General features: G+C 51.6%; 1 protein-coding gene across 1 annotated transcript in view; it reads left to right on the plus strand.

The window, feature by feature from the left end:
* Positions 1-18,278, plus strand: part of pigk (phosphatidylinositol glycan anchor biosynthesis, class K) — a 124,751-nt gene extending 106,473 nt beyond the window's left edge. The window contains exon 11 of the mRNA XM_038793759.1: positions 17,264-18,278. Within this exon, the coding sequence (XP_038649687.1) occupies positions 17,264-17,380 (117 nt within the window). The 3' untranslated portion in view covers positions 17,381-18,278. The remainder of the gene's footprint in view (positions 1-17,263) is intronic.
* The last annotated feature ends 5,984 nt before the right edge of the window (positions 18,279-24,262 follow it).

Raw genomic sequence — 24,262 nt, forward strand, 5'->3', positions numbered from 1 at the left:
TTAGCCCTGCAGCCTCACGGCGCCGAGGTCCCAGGTTCGATCCCGGCTCTGGATCACTGTCTGTGTGGAGTTTGCACATTCTCCCCGTGCTTGCGTGGGTTTCACCCCCACAACCCAAAAGATGTGCAGGCTAGGTGGATTGGCCTCGCTAAAATTGTCCCTTAATTGAAAAAAATGAATTGGGTACTGTAAATTTAATTTTTTTTAAAAAAGTACTGACCCTCTGACAGCGCGGCACTCCGTCAGTACTGACCTTCTGACAGTGCAGCACTCCCTCAATACTGACCCTCTGACAGTGCAGCACTCCCTCAGTACTGACCCTCTGACAGTGCAGCACTCCCTCAGTACTGACCCTCTGACAGTGCGGCACTCCCTCAGTGCTGACCCTCTTACAGTGCCGCACTCCCTCTGTACTGACCCTCTGACAGTGCGGCACTCCCTCAGTACTGACCCTCTGACAGTGCAGCACTCCCTCAGTACTGACCCTCTGACAGTGCGGCACTCCCTCAGTACTGACCCTCTGACAGTGCAGCACTCCCTCTGTACTGACCCTCTGACAGTGCGGCACTCCCTCAGTACTGACCCTCTGACAGTGCGGCACTCCCTCAGTACTGACCCTCTGACAGTGCGGCACTACCTCAGTACTGACCCTCTGACAGTGCAGCACTCACTCAGCACTGACCCTCTGACAGTGCAGCACTCCCTCAGTACTGACCCTCTGACAGTGCGGCGCTCCCTCAGTACTGACCCTCTGACAGCGCAGCACTCCCTCAGTACTGACCCTCTGACAGCGCGGCACTCCGTCAGTACTGACCTTCTGACAGTGCAGCACTCCCTCAGTACTGACCCTCTGACAGTGCTGCACTCCCTCAGTACTGACCCTCTGACAGTGCAGCACTCCCTCAGTACTGACCCTCTGACAGTGCAGCACTCCCTCCGTACTGACCCTCTGACAGTGCAGCACTCCCTCAGTACTGACCCTCTGACAGTGCAGCACTCCCTCAGTACTGACCCTCTGGCAGTGCAGCACTCCCTCAGTACTGACCCTCTGACAGTGCAGCACTCCGTCAGTACTGACCCTCTGACAGTGCAGCACTCCCTCAGTACTGACCCTTTGACAGTGCAGCACTCCCTCAGTACTGACCCTCTGACAGTGCAGCACTCCCTCAGTACTGACCCTCTGACAGTGCAGCACTCCCTCAGTACTGACCCTCTGACAGTGCAGCACTCCCTCAATACTGACCCTCTGACAGTGCAGCTCTCCCTCAGTACTGACCCTCTGACAGTGCAGCACTCCCTCAGTACTGACCCTCTGACAGTGCGGCACTCCCTCAGTACTGACCCTCTGACAGTGCAGCACTCCCTCAGTACTGACCCTCTGACAGTGCGGCACTCCCTCAGTACTGACCCTCTGACAGTGCAGCACTCCCTCAGTACTGACCCTCTGACAGTGCGGCACTCCCTCAGTACTGACCCTCTGACAGTGCAGCACTCCCTCAGTACTGACCCTCTGACAGTGCAGCACTCCCTCAGTACTGACCCTCTGACAGTGCAGCACTCCCTCAGTACTGACCCTCTGGCAGTGCAGCACTCCCTCAGTACTGACCCTCTGACAGTGCAGCACTCCGTCAGTACTGACCCTCTGACAGTGCAGCACTCCCTCAGTACTGACCCTCTGACAGTGCAGCACTCCCTCAGTACTGACCCTCTGACAGTGCAGCACTCCCTCAGTACTGACCCTCTGACAGTGCGGTGCTCCCTCAGTACTGACCCTCTGACAGTGCAGCACTCCCTCAGTACTGACCCTCTGACAGTGCAGCACTCCCTCAGTACTGACCCTTTGACAGTGCAGCACTCCCTCAGTACTGACCCTCTGACAGTGCAGCACTCCCTCAGTACTGACCCTCTGACAGTGCAGCACTCCCTCAGTACTGACCCTCTGACAGTGCAGCACTCCCTCAGTACTGACCCTCTGACAGTGCGGCACTCCCTCAGTACTGACCCTCGGACAGTGCTGCACTCCCTCAGTACTGACCCTCTGACAGTGCGGCACTCCCTCAGTACTGACCCTCTGACAGTGCAGCACTCCCTCAGTACTGACCCTCTGACAGTGCAGCACTCCCTCAGTACTGACCCTCTGACAGTGCAGCACTCCCTCAGTACTGACCCTCTGGCAGTGCAGCACTCCCTCAGTACTGACCCTCTGACAGTGCAGCACTCCGTCAGTACTGACCCTCTGACAGTGCAGCACTCCCTCAGTACTGACCCTCTGACAGTGCAGCACTCCCTCAGTACTGACCCTCTGACAGTGCAGCACTCCCTCAGTACTGACCCTCTGACAGTGCGGTGCTCCCTCAGTACTGACCCTCTGACAGTGCAGCACTCCCTCAGTACTGACCCTCTGACAGTGCAGCACTCCCTCAGTACTGACCCTCTGACAGTGCAGCACTCCCTCAGTACTGACCCTCTGACAGTGCAGCACTCCCTCAGTACTGACCCTCTGACAGTGCAGCACTCCCTCAGTACTGACCCTCTGACAGTGCGGCACTCCCTCAATACTGCAGCAGGGGTACAAGCTGGACTTTGTGCTCAAATCTCCACAGGTGGATAATTCCTGACTCCAGGATGCTGCCCACTGAGCCATGGTGGCTCCTAATCGGGTTTAGTTCTTGTTGATAGAAATAGGCACTTGTTCATAAAACGTATGCGTGTCTGAGTTGCTTGCTTGCCTTGGCTGTCAATCAGCCTTTGACTGGTTCCGACACCATTCAGGAATCAACATGTTAGCGGCGTACAAACTCGCACTAAAACTATGCTGATGCCTACTTACTGCACCTCAGTTGACACACTGCACCGTGGGTGATATTTCATTTTCTGACTCTTCTCTCCATTAACTCTGCAGCCTCCCAAGGCTCCAATTCTGTATCTCATTATACAAGTCTGTCCACGCCCTGATGATTGTGGAATTGTAGCTTCAGGTTTCCTCCCCCTCTGTGCAGGAACCCTGCAGTCCTCCCCTCGATAAGAGTGGCTCAAACATCGATAAGAGTGGCTCAAACATCATGAGCCTCCCCCTCCCTGTGTCCTGCAGGGAATAATAATCTCCTTCCAGTTCCCCAGGATGCAGTTTTCGCGTGTCCCAGAAGGTTAATAAGTAGCTCAAAGCTAGATTGTCCCCTTCACCCAACAGAATCTTAGGCCTCACAATAAACCGTAAATGGCGCTCCCACCCCCGTGTGCCTGGCAATCCCTCCTGTAAATGCTGGCTTTTACTCTCTCTCTCTCTCTCTCTCGCAGAACGGCAGAGTATTGTTGCTTTACACACTCCTGTGATAATTTCCTGACTTTTGGTTATGGTGCTTTAGACATAGACATCTGATTGTCCTGACTGCCCATTGGTTGTGTCCTATTCTGAGTGTTCATTGGTTGCATGTTTGCATATCATGATAGAGGGAGCTTGTTCATAGAACATAGAATTTACAGTGCAGAAGGGGGCCATTCGGCCCATCGAATCTGCACCGGCTCTTGGAAAGAGCACCCTACCCAAGGTCAACACCTCCACCCTATCCCCATAACCCAGTAACCCCACCCAACACTAAGGGCAATTTTGGACACTAAGGGCAATATATCACGGCCAATCCAGCTAACCTGCACATCTTTGGACTGTGGGAGGAAACCGGAGCACCCGGAGGAAACCCACGCACACACGGGAGGATGTGCAGACTCCGCACAGACAGTGACCCAAGCCGGAATCGAACCTGGGACCCTGGAGCTGTGAAGCAATTGGGCTATCCACAATGCTACCGTGCTGCCCCTAATTAGTTGAGAATAATTTCCAGGGCAGCACGGTGGCACAATGGTTAGCACAGCTGCCTCACGGCGCCGAGTAACCGGGTTTGATCCCGGTTCTGGGTCACTGTCCGTGTGGAGTTTGCACATTCTCCCCATTGTTTGCGTGGTTTTCGCCCCCACAACCCAAAGATGTGCAGGGTAGGTGGATTGGTCACACTACATTGCCCCTTAATTGGACAAAAATAATTGGGTACTCTAAATTTATTTTATTTTAAAAAAAATTCTAAACCATTGAGGACGTAGAGGGCAGGACGAACGCTCCTGCCTGCATAAAATATTAAAGAAAGAGATAAAATCCGAGTCTAGATCCAGATCGTGGCTGAACTGTAACTTAAACCCATTTAATGCACTTGTCGAATAAAAATGTATTAATCTTCTGAGTTTTGAAATTTTCGACCTCAGCAATTGTTTTTTTTTGGTGGGGGGGGGGGGGAAACAACGATCTATACAGCACAGTAACAGGCCCTTCGGCCCCTCAAACCTGTACCGGTCATAATACCAATCTTGGCCTAAACCCTCAGCACTTCCTTGTGCCGCGTCCCTCTATACCCATCCTATCCATGTGTTTGTCAAGATGCCTTTTGAATGCCGTTAAGAGAGAGAAGGTTCCAGATTTTCACTCCCTTTTGCCTGACACCGGCCCGAAAAGCCTAGCTTGAATTTTAATGTTGTATCCCCGCGTTCTGGACTTGCACAAGCGAGGACATTCTTTATGTCCACCCCATCAAAATCTTCAATTACTTTAAACATTCCATTTCATTTCCCCATAATCTTGTACGAGCATAATTTATGTAACCTGTGCCCATAGTTTAACACTCTTGGCCCAGTAATATTCTGGTGAATCATTGCCCAACTCTTCCAGGCCAATATATTCTTCCAGCGGTGTGGCACCCAGAACTGAACATGGAAGCCCAGACGCATTCACCCCAGAGCTAACCTCCATCCGCACACAATCATTGCTCCAAATTCATGCCACTGCTTCCTCTGTTTTCAAAACCAAACCCCAAGCCAGGTCTAAATGGCCCTGTGTGCGTCCTGTATGGCCCTGTGTGCGTCCTGTATGGCCCTGTGTGCGTCCTGTATGGCCCTGTGTGCGTCCTGTATGGCCCTGTGTGCGTCCTGTATGGCCCTGTGTGCGTCCTGTATGGCCCTGTGTGCGTCCTGTATGGCCCTGTGTGCGTCCTGTATGGCCCTGTGTGCGTCCTGTATGGCCATGTGTACGCCCTGGATGGCCCTGTGTGCGTCCTGAATGGCCCTGTGTACGTCCTGTATGGCCCGGTGTACACCCTGAATGGCCCTGTGTGCGTCCTGTATGGCCCTGTGTGCGTCCTGTATGGCCATGTGTACGCCCTGGATGGCCCTGTGTGCGTCCTGAATGGCCCTGTGTGCGTCCTGTATGGCCCTGTGTGCGTCCTGTATGGCCCTGTGTGCGTCCTGAATGGCCCTGTGTACGTCCTGTATGGCCCGGTGTACACCCTGTATGGCCCTGTGTGCGTCCTGAATGGCCCTGTGTACGTCCTGTATGGCCCTGTGTGCGTCCTGTATGGCCCTGTGTGCGTCCTGTATGGCCCTGTGTACGCCCTGAATGGCCATGTGTACGTCCTGAATGGCCCTGTGTGCGTCCTGTATGGCCCTGTGTGCGTCCTGTATGGCCCTGTGTACGCCCTGAATGGCCCTGTGTGCGTCCTGTATGGCCCTGTGTACACCCTGAATGGCCCTGTGTACGCCCTGAATGGCCCTGTGTGCGTCCTGTATGGCCATGTGTACGCCCTGGATGGCCATGTGGACGCCCCGAATGGCCCTGTGTACGCCCTGAATGGCCCTGTGTACGCCCTGAATGGCCCTGTGTACACCCTGAATGGCCCTGTGTACGTCCTGAATGGCCCTGTGTGCGTCCTGAATGGCCATGTGTACGCACTGGATGGCCGGTGTACACCCTGAATGGCCATGTGTACGCCCTGAATGGCCCTGTGTACGCCCTGTATGGCCCTGTGTACGCCCCGAATGGCCCTGTGTACGCCCCGAATGGCCCTGTGTACGCCCCGAATGGCCCTGTGTGCGTCCTGTATGGCCCTGTGTACGCCCTGTATGGCCCTGTGTGCGTCCTGTATGGCCATGTGTACGCCCTGAATGGCCCTGTGTACGCACTGAATGGCCCTGTGTCCGCCCCGAATGGCCCTGTGTACACCCTGAATGGCCCTGTGTACGCCCTGTATGGCCCTGTGTACGCCCTGAATGGCCATGTGTACGCCCTGAATGGCCCTGTGTACGCCCTGTATGGCCATGTGTGCGTCCTGAATGGCCCTGTGTACGCCCTGAATGGCCCTGTGTACGCCCTGTATGGCCATGTGTGCGTCCTGTATGGCCCTGTGTACGCCCTGAATGGCCCTGTGTACGCCCTGTATGGCCCTGTGTGCGTCCTGTATGGCCCTGTGTGCGTCCTGTATGGCCCTGTGTACACCCTGTATGGCCCTGTGTACACCCTGTATGGCCCTGTGTGCGTCCTGTATGGCCCTGTGTACACCCTGTATGGCCCTGTGTACGCCCTGTATGGCCCTGTGTGCGTCCTGTATGGCCCTGTGTACGCCCTGTATGGCCCTGTGTGCGTCCTGTATGGCCCTGTGTGCGTCCTGTATGGCCCTGTGTACGCCCTGTATGGCCCTGTGTACGCCCTGAATGGCCCTGTGTACGTCCTGAATGGCCCTGTGTACGCACTGAATGGCCCTGTGTACGCCCTGAATGGCCCTGTGTGCGCCCTGTATGGCCCTGTGTACGCCCTGAATGGCCCTGTGTACACCCTGAATGGCCATGTGTACACCCTGAATGGCCATGTGTACGCACTGAATGGCCCTGTGTACGCCCTGAATGGCCCTGTGTACACCCTGAATGGCCATGTGTACGCACTGAATGGCCCTGTGTGCGTCCTGAATGGCCCTGTGTGCGTCCTGTATGGCCATGTGTACGTCCTGTATGGCCCTGTGTGCGTCCTGAATGGCCCTGTGTGCGTCCTGTATGGCCATGTGTACGTCCTGTATGGCCCTGTGTGCGTCCTGAATGGCCATGTGTGCGTCCTGTATGGCCATGTGTACGTCCTGTATGGCCCTGTGTGCGTCCTGAATGGCCATGTGTGCGTCCTGTATGGCCATGTGTACGCCCTGTATGGCCATGTGTACGCCCTGAATGGCCCTGTGTACGCCCCGAATGGCCCTGTGTACGCCCTGTATGGCCCTGTGTACGCCCTGGATGACCCGGTGTACGCCCTGAATGGCCCTGTGTACAGATGATATGTGTATAAAACCACCTAAGGCTCAGTGATATTGCAGATCAGAAATGGAGCACTGAGCCACAGCTTCGGGACACTGGACCGTCGGACTTCAGGCAACTGACCCTCGGGACACTGGCCCATCGATCCTCTGGGCACTGGGCCATCGATCCTCGGGACACTGGGCCATCGATCCTCTGGGCACTGGGCCATCGATCCTCTGGACAATGGGCCATTGATCCTCGGGCCACTGGGCCATCGATGCTCGGGACACTGAGCGATCGATCCTCGGGACACTGAGCGATCGATCCTCTGGACAATGGGCCATTGATCCTCGGGACACTGAGCGATCGATCCTCTGGACAATGGGCCATTGATCCTCGGGACACTGGGCCATTGATCCTCGGGACACTGAGCGATCGATCCTCTGGACAATGGGCCATTGATCCTCGGGCCACTGGGCCATCGATCCTCGGGACACTGGGCCATCGATCCTCTGGACACTGGGCCATTGATCCTCGGGCCACTGGGCCATCGATCCTCGGGACACTGGGCCATCGATCCTCGGGACACTGGGCCATCGATCCTCGGGACACTGGGCCATCGATGCTCGGGACACTGAGCGATCGATCCTCGGGACACTGAGCGATCGATCCTCTGGACAATGGGCCATTGATCCTCGGGACACTGAGCGATCGATCCTCTGGACAATGGGCCATTGATCCTCGGGACACTGGGCCATCGATCCTCGGGACACTGGCTCCTCGGGACACTGGGCCATTGATCCTCGGGACACTGAGCGATCGATCCTCTGGACAATGGGCCATTGATCCTCGGGACACTGGCTCCTCGGGACACTGGGCCATTGATCCTCGGGGCACTGGGCCGTCGATCCTCTGGACATTGGGCCGTCGATCCTCTGGACATTGGGCCATCGATCCTCGGGACACTGGCTCCTCGGGACACTGGGCCATTGATCCTCGGGGCACTGGGCCATCGATCCTCTGGACACTGGGCCATCGATCCTCGGGACACTGGGCCGTCGATCCTCTGGACACTGGGCCGTCGATCCTCTGGACACTGGGCCGTCGATCCTCGGTACACTGGGCCGTCGATCCTCGGTACACTGGGCCGTCGATCCTCTGGACACTGGGCCATCGATCCTCGGGACACTGAGCGATCGATCCTCTGGACACTGGGCCATCCTCTGGACACTGGGCGCAGTCATGTAATTATGACTCGATGGCTGATTTCATGATCCAGGATCAGATCGTTTTCGGGGTCCAGTCCAACTCCCTGCGGGAGCAGCTCCTCAAAATCAAACAGTTGACCCTCTCCGTTGCCATCGAAACGTGCGTTGTCCATGATGATGCCAGGAATTGTTACTCCCGCATCAGCACGGCAGAAAATGCAAAACTAGCCTCCCACAAGGCAGAAAGGGTGCAGGCCATCGCAAAAATGCAAGGCCTGAGCATCGAGGAGAGTGGCCGTTTCGTGCGCTTTTCCCGGGTCCCTACGCATGCACGCCACGACCGGGTGGACGACGAGGCCGAAGACCCCGATGCGCATGTGCGTACGTTGGCCGACCGCACTGCGCATGCGCGATGGCGCACAGAACGCTCTGACGTCAGCGTCATGATGTGTCCGAATTGTGGCTCCGCCCATTTAAAGCGGCAATGTCCAGCCAAAGGAAGGCGATGTCTACAGTGTGGAAAGCCTGGGCATTACGCGGCCTTATGCAAGTCCGCTCCACCGCCAGCGATCCCAGCTGCAGCGCAGACGTGTCTGCTGCGTACAACAAGGCATGCAGGGTTCGGATCCCGACAGCCCAACGGACCCCGATGCTGACTGCCTCGAGTCTCCATATGGGTGGGCATAATCACCACGTGCGAGCTGGCCTCCACCATGCCTGCAAATCGCCTTTCAATCCTTACTGTGGATCCTGATGACGAGTGGTGTGCTGTCATCACGGTTAACCAGCCTCGCACCCGATTCAAATTGGACACTGGCGCATCTGCAAACCTCAAATCACAGTCGGACCTCGACAGCATCCGAGACCAACCTAGCATTCTTCCACCAGCCTGCCAGCTCCTTGACTACAATGGCAATGCCATAGCTGCCAGTGGATCGTGTCAGCTAGGTGTATCTCACAAGGCAATCAAAGCGACGTTACGATTTGAGATCGTCCGGCCTGACAAGGCATCCCTGCTCGGTGCTCGCACATGCAAACTCCTAAATCTGGTACAGCGCGTCCATGCCATGTCCTCAACACCGGCGACTGCTTCGCCCAATGTAAATCTCCAGGCTGAGATAGACGACATTCTCACGCAATACCACAACGTGTTTGATGGAATGGGCACGCTCCCATATCGTTACAAGATATTGCTCAAACCGAATGCCACCCCAGTCATCCATGCACCGTGCTGGGTGCCGGCCCCTCTCAAGGATCGTCTGAAAACGCAGCTACAAGAGCTCCAAGACCAGGGCATCATCTCAAAGGTCACGGAACCAACAGATTGGGTCAGCTCCATGGTCTGCGTCAAGAAGCCCTCTGGTGAACTCCGCATTTGCATTGATCCCAAAGACCTGAATCGCAACATCATGCGCGAGCACTACCCGATCCCAAAGCGTGAAGAGTTAACCTGTGAGATGGCTCATGCCAAATTCTTTACCAAGCTGGACGCCTCCCGTGGGTTCTGGCAGATACAGCTGGATGAGTCCAGTCGGAAGCTGTGCACGTTTAACACTCCGTTCGGCAGGTATTGCTACAACCGCATGCCTTTTGGTATCATATCAGCTTCCGAAGTCTTTCATCGCATAATGGAGCAAATGATGGAGGGCATCGAGGGGGTGCGAGTCTATGTGGATGACATGATCATCTGGTCCGCGATACCCGAGGATCACATCGCTCGCCTCAAACAAGTTTTCCAGAGGATACATGAAGACGGCCTCCAGATCAACAGGGCCTAATGCTCATTTGGTAGGTCAGCTATCAAGTTTCTGGGTGACCACATTTCACAGCAGGGTGTGGAACCTGATGCTGACAAGGTGCTGGCAATCAATGCTATGAAGACCCCAGAGGACAAAAAGGCGGTTCTCCGTTTCCTCGGGATGGTGAATTTTCTCGGAAATTCATTCCCAACATGGCATCCCACACCACAGCCCTCCGGCATCTCGTAAAAAAGTCCACAGTGTTCCAGTGGCTTCCCGCACATCAAGCGGAGTGGTTTGAGCTGAAGGCGAAGCTCACCACAGCCCCAGTACTGGCATATCAAACCAAGGATACCAAGATATCCACCACGCAAGCCAGGACGGCATTGGGGCGGTGCTCCTCCAGCGAGACGACTCGTCGTCCTGGGCTCCAGTGGCATACGCCTCCAGGGCCATGACTCCGACCAAACAACGGTATGCCCAGATCGAAAAGAAGTGCTTGGGTCTCCTGACAGGAATAGTCAAGTTTCATGCCTATGTATACGGTCTGCCAAAGTTCACGTTGGAAACAGACCACAGGCCTCTAGTCCACATAATCCAGAAGGATTTAAATGACGTGACACCTCGGCTGCAGCGATTTCTTCTCCGGCTCTGCCAATATGACTTAGAACTCGGCTACACACCGGGTAAGGAGCTGATCATCGCGGATACCCTCTCTCGATCGGTCACCACGCTGTGTGAACAGGGCAACTTCATTCGCCACATTGAAGCACAGGTGCAGTTGTGTACCAGCAACCTCCCAGCCACTGATGACCGAGTTGTCCAAATACGCGAAGAAACTTCCCAAGATCCCCTACTGCAGCGCGTGATGAAGCACCTCGCCCTTGGCTGGCTAAAGGGACAGTGCCCCATGTTCTTCAACGTTAAGGACGAGCTGACGGTTGTTGAGAGGATCCTTCTTAAACTAGATAGAATCATCATTCCACAAAGCATGCAAAACATGGTGCTCAGACAGATCCACGAGGGTCACGTGGGAAATGTCGACACAGAGCTCGGCAGGCAGTTTACTGGCCTGGCATCAGCCAGGACATTGCCAATACGGTCCTCAACTGCACAACATACCAGAAGTTTCAACCAGCTCAACCCAAGGAAACGCTGCAACAGCACGAGATCGTGACCTCTCCGTGGTCCAAGGTGGGGATAGACCTCTTTCTCGTCAATGGGCATGATTACATGCTCTGGTCGACTACTTCTCCAGCTACCCGGAAGTGGTGAAACTATCAGACCTCACGTCCAAGTCCGTCATCAAATCCTGCAAAGTGATGTTTGCCAGGCATGGGATACCATTCACGGTAATGAGTGACAACGGTCCATGTTTCTACAGCCAAGAGTGGTCCGACTTTGCACGATCCTACCACTTTGGTCATATCACATCCAGTCCCCATTACCCGCAATCAAACGGGAAGGCCGAGAAGGGGGTCCATATTGTCAAGCGGCTGCTTTGCAAGGCTGCAGCCTCAGCCTCGGATTTCAACCTGCCGCTAATGGCATACAGGGCAACCCTTCTGCTGACTGGTTTGTCTCTGGCGCAGCTGCTCATGAACCGCAACCCGAGAACGACTGTTCCAGCCATCCATGTTCCAGACCTTGACCACCTCACGGTGCTGCAGAAAGTGCTGCAGGGACCAGCAGAAGAGCGCGTATGATGCTCATGCCACGGATTTGCCTGCGCTGGCTCCAGACGATGTTCAGCTGCCTGAGGGAGGTTGGTCAGCCCCAGTTGTTGTCGTCAGACAGGCTGCTCCCAGGTCTTTCGTTGTCCAAATGGCTGATGGCTCCATTTTACGGCACAACAGGAGGGCGCTGCGTAATGTTCCCTGCCCATCACCCTACCGCACTTCTCCGCATGTCATCATGTCTCCTCCGGACGTCTTGCACCACGAGGCCACCGATCTGGCAGCAATCCTGCCTGTCCACAAGGCCACCGAGATGGCAGCCATCCCGTCTGTCCAGGTGTCGGCGTCCCCCCTCCACCTCTGAGGCAATTGACAAGAATTTGTCGCCCACCACAAAGACTAAATCTATAGACTTAAATTTTGTTCAGTTTGCTCTGTATCAGCACGATAGACACCTTCCCATGTACATATGTTCATTCATTCCCCACTTGTACATTGTTATGCATGCATATATAGCTACGTTCCAAAATTTATTTTAAAAAGGGGAGATGTCATAGTATCCACTCATGTATATCATGAGATGCAGACAGGCAGTGATTGACACACAGGATAACCAATGAACACACACGACACGGAACAACCAATCAGCAGACAGGACACTACCACTATAAAGCCCACAGGGCATTAAGGCTCTCCCTCTCTCACAGGACACGGCTAGGGAGATAGTCGCAGTTCACAGGCCATTGAACATCGTCACCATGTGGTAGAGAGCTAGTCTGGTCAAGCCAGTGGGAGGTTATCCGTTAGGTTAATAGAGTGTCAACCCACAGCAGATTGTGTACAGCAATCAGCAGGTTCAATAAAACCGTGTTGGACCATCTCCTGTGTCGGAAGCCTGTTTCTTGTTTCACTGCATCCAGTTGCAGTCGATGTTAGACCAACACAGGTAACACATCAGGTAGCACTTTTGCCTCTTCGGATTTGGATTTGTTTATTGTCACGTGTACCGAGGTACAGTGAAAGTACATATCTGCGAACAGCTCAAACAGATCATTAAGTACATGAAAAGAAAAGGAAATAAAAGAAAATACATATTAGGGCAACACAAGGTACACAATGTAACTACATAGACACCGGCATCGGGTGAAGCACACAGGGGTGTAGTGTTAATGAGGTCAGTCCATAAGAGAGTCGTTTAGGAGTCTGGTAACAGCGGGGAATAAGCGGTTTTTGGATCTGTTAGTGCGTGTTCTCAGACTTTTGGATCTCCTGCCCGATGGAAGAGGTTGGAAGAGTGAGTAAGCTGGGTGGGAGGGGTCTTTGATTATGCTGCCCGCTTTCCCCAGGCAGCGGGAGGTGTAGATGGAGTCAGTGGATGGGAGGCAGGTTCGTGTGATTGACTGGGCTGTGTTCATGACTCTCTGAAGTTTCTTGCGGTCTTCGGCCGAGCAGCTGCCATACCAGGCTGTGATGCAGCCAGATAGGATGCTTTCTGTGGTACATCTTGAGTCATGTCCCTCTCCAGACACTTGAGCAGAAAAATAACTCGGCTGACAATTGCGTTGCCATCCTGAGGGACTGCTGCATGACCTGAGATGTTCAAACTGTGAGGCCCCGTCCACCCTTTCAAGAGGAGAGCAGGGAATTCCCCAGTATCTATCCCACAGCCGACAGCTCTAAACGCAGATGATCTGATCGTTCTGGTGTCGCTCTTGTGTGCACTTTGGGGCCATCCTGAAGTCTTGAACAGCGTTGTTGACATGCACGTTCCTCCGTCTAGAAACAGAAGTCAATTTTGCATTGGCTACGATGCCGGGAGTGAGCGAGCGAGCTCATTTACGTGCGCCTGGTGAAGCAAAATGAAAATGTTTGAATTCTTCCAGGGGAGAATGGCTGCTGGCCGGATGTGGTTGCCGATTAGATTGTTTTAGGCTTGTTTGTGAAAACGCTCAACAGCGAAATGGCCATGGGTAGAGGCAATTTGTCAGTGAGGTCAGATGCCACTTATAGGGGGAACGCACGTCTGATGCTAATAAATGGAATGATTGATGGGGCAAAGGAGATGATGAAAAGTGCAAAGCAACCTCCACAATGGACTTGCATGTTAATTGGCCGATTTTAAATGCAGCAGCCGCATAATATAGATTACTGATGGAAACCGGCTATCCCAACAGAATGTTAATGGGCTGTGACTTCCAATTTCTTTTCTCCCCCTGTATATGCACCATTTTCGAAAGTATTCGAAGTGTGAAGCGTTGCAATGAAAGCAGGTGGCTGCTGCCGCATAATTGGAGCTGAAGTTCAATTTAATCCCACAACAGGATTTAAAATGCACTTGGCGAAAAAAAATTAAAAATCTGCGCACCTCGCCAAGCACACACAATATTTTGAGGAGCAATCTCCCGTCGAACGTGGTCAAATTGCGTGTTGCAGCCAGCTGTCCACAGGCTAGATTAAACTCCCAACGAGTTTGATGCTATCTGTTTAAATGGCAAACACACTGCCCTGCTGGATTCAGTAGCTGAACTAGCAGAGCGCCGCATGCTTAAAACAATCCCATCTCATCATTATTTTTTTTCAACCTGAACTCTATGTAGCTTTTTTTATTTAACGTGTTAACTCTTTAGAGGCAAGAATTGAGTTAGACGGAAGACGCACAGCAATATGACGTGGCAGCTATACAGATAACGATTCTTGCAATGCTAAACTGAGGCACAATAGGGTGGCACAGTGGTTAGCACTGCTGTCTCACAGCGCCAGGGACCCGGGTTCGATTCCCTGCTGGATCACTGTCTGTGGGTTTCCTCCGGGTGCTCCGGTTTCCTCCCACAGTCCAAAGATGTGCAGGTTAGGTGGATTGGCCATGCTAAATTGTCCCTTAGTTTCCAAAAAGGTTAGGTGTATTATTGGGTTAGGGGGATAGGGTGGAGGCGAGGGCTTAAGTAGGGTGCTCTTTCCAAGGGCCGGTACGGACTCGATGGGCCAAATGGCCTCTTTATGCACTGTAAATTCTATGATTTCATGAACGTCAACAGCATCCATTTCAATACTGCCTTTAACAAGCTGAAAAGAAGCTTGCTCAAAGAAGTAGCAACTTAAAGAACGTTCACCTCCAAGTCACTCACCATCCTGTCTTGGAAATATATCGTCGCTCTTTCACCGTCGCTGGTTCAAGATCCTGGAACTCCCTCCCTCCCTAACTGCACTGTGGGTGCAACTACAGCACAGGGACTCCAGCGGTTCAAGAAGGCAGCTCACCTCTACCTACCCAAGGGCGATTAGGAATGGGCAATCAACGCTGGCCTAGCCAGCACTGCCCACATCCCATGAGAGAGTTTTTTAAGAAGGAGGGGTAGCGAGGTTGAGGGGAGGAATCCCGAGCTTAGTGGCCTCGGCAGCGCAGCCAGAAATAGTGGAGCCATTAAAACTGGTGATGTGCAAGAGGCCAGAATTGTAGGAACATCGGGCTGGAGGAGTTGGCAACTGGGAAGCAAGGCTGCTCACTGCTTTCCTATGGGGAAACTGAGTGATTCATTCTTTGGTTGGCAGCTCCTGATTTGATCTCTTCAATCACTTTAACTAAATGGCCGTATCTATCCTCTTGCTGCTGCTGGATTGCAGCCTTTGTCTGCGACTTAGTCACAGAGTTTTACAACAAAGAAAGAGGCCCTTTGGCCCATCGTGTCTGTGCTGGCACTATTTATTCTCATCCCATTTTCCAGCGCTTGTTCCGTTGCCTTGTTTGCAATGACATTTCAGTTGCTCATCTAAATCCTTCTGAAATGCTGTGAGGGTCTCTGCCTCCACCACCCTTTCAGACAGCAAGTCCCAGATTCCCACCGCCCTCTGGGTAAAAGGTTTTTCCTCAAATCCCTTCCAAATCAGAAAACAGCAAAAATTTTCAAAGCACAGCTGGCACATTATAGAACAAACATTTCTACAGGGTGTGAGAACAGAGAAAGGCACAATACATTCTTAAGAACCAGTGCCTCTATTTATAGACTTGATCAATCGGAAAATGGGAGAAAAGAGGATACAGCCAAATAAACATGATAGGATAAGCTATCAGGATGCTCACCCACGGGAAACCTTGGAGGAGCAGGTCAGACAAAGAGGAGACACTTTAAAAATAAAGTGTCCCCCGTTTAGGGCAGCACGGTGGCACAGTGGTTAGCTTAGGTGGATTGGCCATGCTAAATTGCCCGTAGTGTCCTAAAAAGTAAGGTTTGGGGGGGGGGTTGTTGGGTATAGGGTGGATACGTGGGTTTGAGTAGGGTGATCATTGCTCGGCACAACATCGAGGGCCGAAGGGCCTGTTCTGTGCTGTTCTATGTTCACTGATGCCTCACAGCGTCGAGGTCCCAGGTTCGATTCCCGGCTTTGGGCCACTGTCCATCTGGAGTTTGCACATTCTCCCCGTGTCTGCGTGGGTTTCGTCCCCAAAAAAAAAAGAAAGATGTGCAGGGTAGGTGGATTGGCCACGCTAAATTGCCCCTTAATTGGAAAAAAATGAATTGGGTACTCAAAATTTTTTTTTCATAAATGTTGTTTATTGGATTTTTGAACAAAGTATATTTGCCGTTATGTACACAGGATATGATATATATAGAAGAGAAGGGCACACCCACACAAATCACGAAGGGAGACGAGAAAAGGAAAAAAAACAGTAACAACACGAGAGAAGTACAAAATCAAATAATGTAACTGGTGGGGTATTATGCACCCGCCCAACCGCAGCAAGTCTGTACACTTGGCAAAATTATTTACACACATAAGTAGGCATCTGTTTGGGGGGGGGCAGATATGCAATTGGGTGCCGGAGAGACAGTTACGGAAGGCAATACTCGAATGGGTCTGGTGCTGGTGTTGTCCCTTGCTTCTCCCGGGCGGATTTCGCTGCCGTTGTCGTCTCACGCTCACTTCCGCTTCAGCCGGCCCTCCCGTCTTCCGCCTGTATTCTCCTTTTTCTCTGTTCCTGTGGGTGCCAAGTTTGTTAACATTACCCTGCCTCTCCCCCCCCCAGGGTACTCTGAATTCAGGAAAAAAAAAGGATAGGTGGGATTACTGGGTTACAAGGATAGGGTGGAGGTGTGTGCTTGGGCAGGGTGCTCTTTCCAAGGACTGGTACAGACTCGATGGGCCGAATAGCCTCCTTCTGCACTGGAAAATCTATGATTGTATGATTTCAGCTGGAGGTGAGAAGAAATCTTTTCCCTGAGGCTGATGAGTTTCTTCCCCAGAGAGCAGGGAAGGCAGGGTCAGTGAATACTTTTAAGGCAAAGGGAGGTTGACTAAAGAGGGAATTGAACGTTATCAGGGGTGGACAGAAAATGTGGAGTTGAGGCCACGGTCAGATCAGCCATGATCTTATAGGATAGTGGAGTAAGCCCGAGGGGCCGAATGGCCTGCTCCTCCTAATTTATGTGTTCGTAAACTGGTGTTGAAGGTCCATATTGAAAAGCCCATACGTACCTTTACAGGCCATGGGTTGTTAAATGCCAACACTGGGCCGGTTGATCATTTCTGTTGACCTGTTTTACAGAAACCAAAGCAAAAAGACTGGCATCCCCCGGACGGCTTCATCCTGGGCCTCTGGACACTGATCCTCCTGGTCTTCTTCAAAAGCTACGGACTGAAGCACCTCAAGCACGTATTCTGATCGCTGTTACGGAGCTGACGACGGGAGGGGCCGTATCCCTCGGCCCTCTGAAGAAGATTTGAACACCCAACCCCGTCCCAATGGCCGCGATGCACTGCTGTCAATTATTTTTATTCGTTCACTGTGAGGTTTTATTTTTGGGGAGGGGGGGGGGGGGGAGGGGTGGAGCGTGGCCTGAAGGTGAACTATTGGGAAAGGGGTGAGTTTGAAGGTGTGTTTATGGGTTTGACAGTTGAGGCGAAGCTGAGTTTTGTGTGTGTTAATTGACTGGAACGTCCAGGACTGACTATAGGTCGAAGCAGAGAGAGACTCCGTTCGTAAGGGAAGACCTGATCTTTTATCTCCGGTGTTAAGTTGGACCATGACTCTAGATTCAGGTTGCATTCACACCATCAGCACATGTGCAGAGGGGCAGCAAGGTAGCACAGTGGTTAGCACTGTGGCTTCACAGCACCAGGGTCCCAGGTTCGATTCCCGGCTTGGGTCACTGTCTGTGCAGAGACTGCGAGTTCTCCCCGTGTCTGCGTGGGTTTTCTCCCACAGTCCAAAGACGTGCAGGTGAGGTGAACTGGCCATGATAAATTGCCCATAGTGACCAAAAAGGTTAGGAGGGGTTATTGGGTTAGGGCTATAGGGTGAAAGTGAGGGCTTAAGTAGCTCGGTGCAGACTCGATGGGCTGAATGGCCACCTTTGCACTGTATGTTCTATGAAACATGCCAATGTATGATAACAAGTGAAAATGTCTGGAGAAGATGTTTTGACCGTCGGTTATTCATAAATGGTTGTGAAAATAAAACATATTCTAAGACCCCTGACAAATAATGTGGCGATATCGCCCATAAAGTTGAGTTCTCTGCCTTAACCTCTCACAGTGGATTAAACATCTGTGGTTCGCTATTTGCGTGAATTGTCTTTTTTGTTGGTTGCCAGGCAAATCAGGCCTTACTGGCTGCCGCTTTGTTTCCTGACTCTGGAGCCATGTCGACAGGCCAGAGTTTGAACTCTCCCTCTTCTTCCCTGGCCACGGAGACAGGATCACTGCTCCAAATCGGTCTGGTTTTGCGAATGTTTAAAGCATCTACAGACTCGGCTCAGCCTGTGAATGGGGAGCGCGTCGTTCTACCACAGTGCAGTGCTGAGGGAGTGCCGCACCGCCAGAGGCATCGTCTTTCAGAGGAGCTGTTGAAGATTTCCTGCCAGCATTTGAAAGAGAAGGAGCGTAGCTCTCAGAATATTTATCCCTGGGACCTTGACATAGATCGGCGATTGCGCTCACTTGCATAACAGTTGCAACACTTTGGGCAGCACGGTAGCATGGTGGTTAGCATAAATGCTTCACAGCTCCAGGGTCCCAGGTTCGATTCCCGGCTGGGTCACTGTCTGTGTGGAGTCTGCACGTCCTCCCCGTGTGTGCGTGGGTTTCCTCCGGGTGCTCCGGTTTCCTCCCATAGTCCAAAGATGTGCGGGTTAGGTGGATTGGCCATGCTAAATTGCCCGTAGTGTCCTAAAAAAAAAGTAAAGGTTAAGGGGGGGGTTTGTTGGGTTGCGGGTATAGGGTGGGTTTGAATAGGGTGATCATGGCTCGGCACAACATCGAGGGCCGAAGGGCCTGTTCTGTGCTGTACTGTTGTATGAAAGTAATACATTGTTTTTAGATGTGACCTGACTGTCTGTGAATATTGAGCCTTTCCTGGGCTCTGTATGAATTTGTTTTAACCTCATTAAAGCATGTTTTGGAATTGTAGAATCAGACAGTGAAAGGAGGCCCTTCAGTCCTACGTCTCTCTGCTAGCTCTTTGAAAGGGCTGTGTAATAAGCCCCTTCCCCCCCCCCCCCGCTCTTTCTCCATAGCCCTGCATATCTGATTCCGTTTTGACCCTTTCAAGCAGCCTCTTAGATCGCGACATCTCACTGAGTTTGAATAAAAAACCCAATCGCCCCAACTCCCCTCCAATTCATTTGCCGATTGCCCTTCCGCTGACATTGCTGCCAATGGTAACAGTCTCTCCACGTCTACCCTGTCATTTTGAACATCCCTATTGAATCTCGCCTCGAGTGAACAACTGCTGCTTCTATAACCTCTCCACAACCTTCCGTTGAAAGAAGGACAAGTCCATTGAATCCCTATGCTGCAGAAGGAGGCCATTCAGCCCATCAAGTCTGCACCGACCCTCCGCAAGAGCACTCTATCTGGGCCACTCCCCCACCCTATCCCTCTAACATCGTGCACTAAAGGGCAATTTAGCGCAGCCACCTAACCTAAACATCTTTGCACTCTGCAGGTATTAAGATCCCAGACCAGATCCCAACAGTGGCTAGGAAACTGGAACCCCCAATATTTTATTTCATAAGACATAGAACATACAGGGCAGAAGGAGGCCATTTGGCCCATCGAGTCTGCACCGACCCACTTAAGTCCCCACTTCCACCCTATCCCCGTAACCCAATAACCCCTCCTAACCTTTTGGAGACTAAGGGCAATTTATCACGGCCAATCCACCTAACCTGCACATCTTTGGACTGTGGGAGGAAACCGGAGCACCCGGAGGAAACCCACGCAGACACAGGGAGAACGTGCAGACTCCGCACAGACAGTGATCCAGTGGGGAATCGAACCGGGTCCCTGGTGCTGTGAAGCCACAGTGCTAGCTACTTGTGCTACCGTGCCGCCCACAAAGAAAAACCTTATTGTTAACACAAGATTAAACTCTTAAACCTCACACCTTTAAATGGCTTACAATTACCTCTTAAACAGTATGACTAAATATAGTAAATACAATACCCTTAATTACTGTCACTGTTCCAATTAAACAGGAAAGAAAAAAAATAGACTGTTCTATAATCCTATACCTCCATAGAGTAATACTTGCTTTCCATAACAGATTTGGCTCCTGTTAGAACACCTGCAGATTCTGGCTAGATGTCTTCAAAAAGCTGATTCAACTGGTTTGTTCCAGGATCCTCCATGTTGTCAGACAAGTCTGCGCTGCTTTAAATACTATTAATCTGTTTGGCTATCCTACTGTGAGGGGAACAACCTTACTTGTGGACTCAGTGTTATCCAGATCAGAACTCAGCTCAAAATCTTTCTCGAAATGTCTTGGCTCCACCCAGCAATAACATAATCTCCCCAAGCTGAAAACACATTAACTCCCCAGGGACCCCCCGCCTAATCAAACAACCAGTGCATTAGCCCAGGCTTTTACGATAGTCAATTTCACATCTGGCTCATAAAAGCTTTCTGGTCTTGCAAAATAAGATTCTTTTAAAGACATGGCCACTGCAATCAAACACAGTCTAACCCAGGCTTGAAACCCTTACACTGCCAAATGTTTGTATTCCAATTTATCTAAAATCCTGTATTCGTCACAGAGGAAACCGGAGCACCCGGAGGAAACCCACTCCGACACGGGGAGAATGCTCAAACTCCACACAGCCAGTCACCCAAGGCCTGAATCGAAACTGGGTCCCTGGAGCTGTGAGGCAGCAGTGCTAACCATTGTGCCACCCCACGTAAAGTCCACTTGAATCATCATTTTCATTCTGACTGCAACAGTACGCTTAACTTGCATTGTGTTTATTTTATTCTATGTTCGCCTGGTAGACGAGTGCCCAATCCACGCTCGCCGGGAAGAACGGTTAGAGGAACGTGTGAAGGAGCCTTGTGTGAACGTTGCTTCTGATTTTATCCTCCTTACTGCAGTGTGTCTTAAAAACTCATTGGGTTGAGAAGCACGAGGGAAAATGGGCTGGGCACCGACTGTGCCATCCTACCAGGGGAGCAGTTCCATTGAGTTTCATAGGATACTGGGAATGTATCTCACCTGGTAGCACACTTGCCTCCATATCACTTAGTTCCAGGACTTAAGCACAAAAATCGAGAGCCCCGCGCACTCAGAGATCGCATCTTTCGGATGATATGCTAGACTAAGGTCCCATCTGCCTGCTTGGATTACATGATAGGATCCCATGGCATTATTTTGGAGAAGAGCAAGGGAATTCTCCCCGGTGTCCTGGCCATTATTTATCCCACAATCTACCTGGCAAAATCAGACGATCCTGGCCCACTGTCACATTCCTGTTTGTGGGATCTTGCTGTGCACACATTGGCCACCGAATTTCCTACATCACAACAGTGACTACACTTCACAAAGTACTTCACTGCCTTTCAAGCACTTTGAGACGTCCTGTGTGAGGGCTTTCTTTCATTTCTCGAGCTAGTTTCCCTCATTGAATCAGAACATCTTCCCGACGACTCCCCAAACAGAGTTTTCACCTCGGCAAAGGATATGGAGCAAAAGTGGGTGAATGGACTTGAGGGCGTGTCAATCCTGATCTATTTCAGTGCACGTCACTGATGTGTAACCACATGGTTGAGGCCAGAGGGGAGAGCAAGCCAGGACCCACATCTCCACGACCCACTGGGCATCGCTCAACCAGACCAGCTCCCGTGTGTGCCCCCCAAGTCCTAATGAGAGAAAGCGGGTTTTCTAAGCACAGTTTGTGTCACGGTCACAAGATTGGATTTTCAACTCTCCTGGGACTGAACACAAAGGGGAGGAGCTGGCTGAATGTGGAGTTCGATGGGAGACGGGGCTTCTCCAGCCCAGAACCAGACATCACCTCAGTGGTGTCACATCAAAAGCAGCACCTTCCCATACAGTCCTACAATTATTTTGTGGTGGCAAAAAAAAAGTGAAGCCGGGTGGCCGGGAGCAGTAGTTGCTCCATGGGCCTTTTGCCCCGACGAAATAGTCATTGGACATTCTGAATTCTCCCTCTGTGTACCCAAATGTGGCGACTCGGGGATTTTCACAGTAACTTCATTGCCGTGTTAATGTAAGCCTACTTGTGACAATAAAGATTATTATTATTATTAGATGGTCTGTGGACGGAAAGGTTTGAAAACCATTGATCTAATTCAACAGCCAAACAGATTGATGGGTCTGGATGGCCTCCTCCCTTTCCTAATAACCATTCCCAGAATGCATCCACCCTGACGTAGATTCGTGCACATTTACAGGATCGGAGATGGCCATTTGGCCCATCGTGTCTTTCCTGGGTTTTTGCTCGGGCAGTTCAATTTATTTCCACTGAACCTTCCCAAACTGCTCTGTAAATTCCTCTTCCACAGATATTTTCCAAACCTTTGTTCAAAAAGGTGCAATGCTCTGTGGCTGGACTGTTCCCGTGGCAAAGCATTCTGTGCTCTCAACAACGTGTGAATACAGACATCTCACGTAATCCCTATCTGCACTCTCCATCTATTCCTCTCCTTGTCTTTCATCAAAAATAGCAAATATGAAATAACCACTTCACTTTTCTCTCTTGTTAAGAAAAGCCATTTATCCAGATAAACGTTTTGCAAGTAATTTTGAAACGCTTGGTTTGGGAAGCTGAGTGAAGACTACTTCAGTTGGGCTGATTTCTTGTTACTTTACCTTCAGGGATTACGTGGCCACCGGGGTCTTGAGCAGTGAGAGATTTAAGTTCCCTTTTCCAAAAGGAATGCCTGGTTTCTGCCTTTGAGGGGGGTGGGGGGGGGGGGGGGGGGGGTGGGGGCGCGTTGGATACTCTAACTGAGATGATGCAAGGGATGTTCAGGATGCATTAGATCAATTGGGTTAGGATCATACAGTACAGAAGAGGCCCTTCGGCCCATCAAGCCTGCACCGACAAAAAAACTACTCTCATCGACACTAATTCCACTTCCCAACACTTGGCTATTGCCCTTCAGTGTTAACCATTTAAGTGCTCAGCCAAGTACTTTTTAAAGGGGGTGCGGTTTCCTGCTTCAACTACTGTTAGCACATGATAGCACAATGGTTAACACTGTTGCTTCACAGCTCCAGGGTCCCAGGTTCGATTCCCGGCTTGGGTCACTGTCTGTGCAGAGTCTGCACATCCTCCCCGTGTCCGCGTGGGTTTCCTCCGGGTGCTCCGGTTTCCTCCCACAGTCCAAAGATGTGCAGGTTAGGTGAATTGACCATGCTAAATTGCCCTTAGTGTCCAAAATAGTTAGCTGGGGTTATGGGGATGGGGTGGAGGTGTGGGCTTAAGTAGGGTGCTCTTTCCAAGGGCCGGTGCAGACTCGATGGGTCATATGGCCTCTTTCTGTGCTGTAAATTCTATGATTGTATGACACCCTTCCAGGCAGTGCATTCCAGACTCCCTCACCCTCTGGGTGAAACATTTTCTTTCCTCAAATCCCCTCCAAACCTCCTGCCTCTCACCTTCAAATGATGCACCCTTGTTCCTGACCCTTCCACTCAGGGGAACAGCTGCTTCCTATCCACCCTGTCCATTATCCTCATAATCTAATACTCCTCAATCTGTCAGCCTACTCTGCTCCAAAGCAACCAACCTGAGCTTATCCAACCTCTCTCCACTCTTCATAGCTAAAATGTTCCATCCCAAGTAACATCCTGGTGAATTTCCCCTGCACCCTCTCTAGTGCCCTTTCTAGGGTCGAAGAGCTTCCATCCTCCAACCCGTCTTGTTGGATACGGTTGTCGAGGGCGATGGAACCTGGGTGGATGAATGGATCAGCCACGGTCTTACAGGACGTTGAAATAAGCCTGTTCCTGAGAGATAACTGGTTTGTAACCCCATCTCCCTTCAGCTTTGAACCATTAGTTTATGCCCCAGCGGTATATGTGACGATGGAACTCTTTGTGATTCTGTTTTGGTGCTTTGCTGATGTGTAATTCCGCCCGCTACCCCTCCATTCTGAAACATGTTTACTTGGAAATAAAACTGTTGTACCGTGTCTTGTCAACAATAAAAGCAGTTGCAGCTATGCAAATTGCTGCCAGATTAACTTATTTAACAAGGGACACCTTAATTAACCCATCATATTTGTACAAATGACTTATTTGTTT

Source organism: Scyliorhinus canicula, chromosome 4 (assembly GCF_902713615.1).
Source record: "Scyliorhinus canicula chromosome 4, sScyCan1.1, whole genome shotgun sequence".
NCBI classification, from domain to species: Eukaryota; Metazoa; Chordata; class Chondrichthyes; order Carcharhiniformes; family Scyliorhinidae; genus Scyliorhinus; species Scyliorhinus canicula.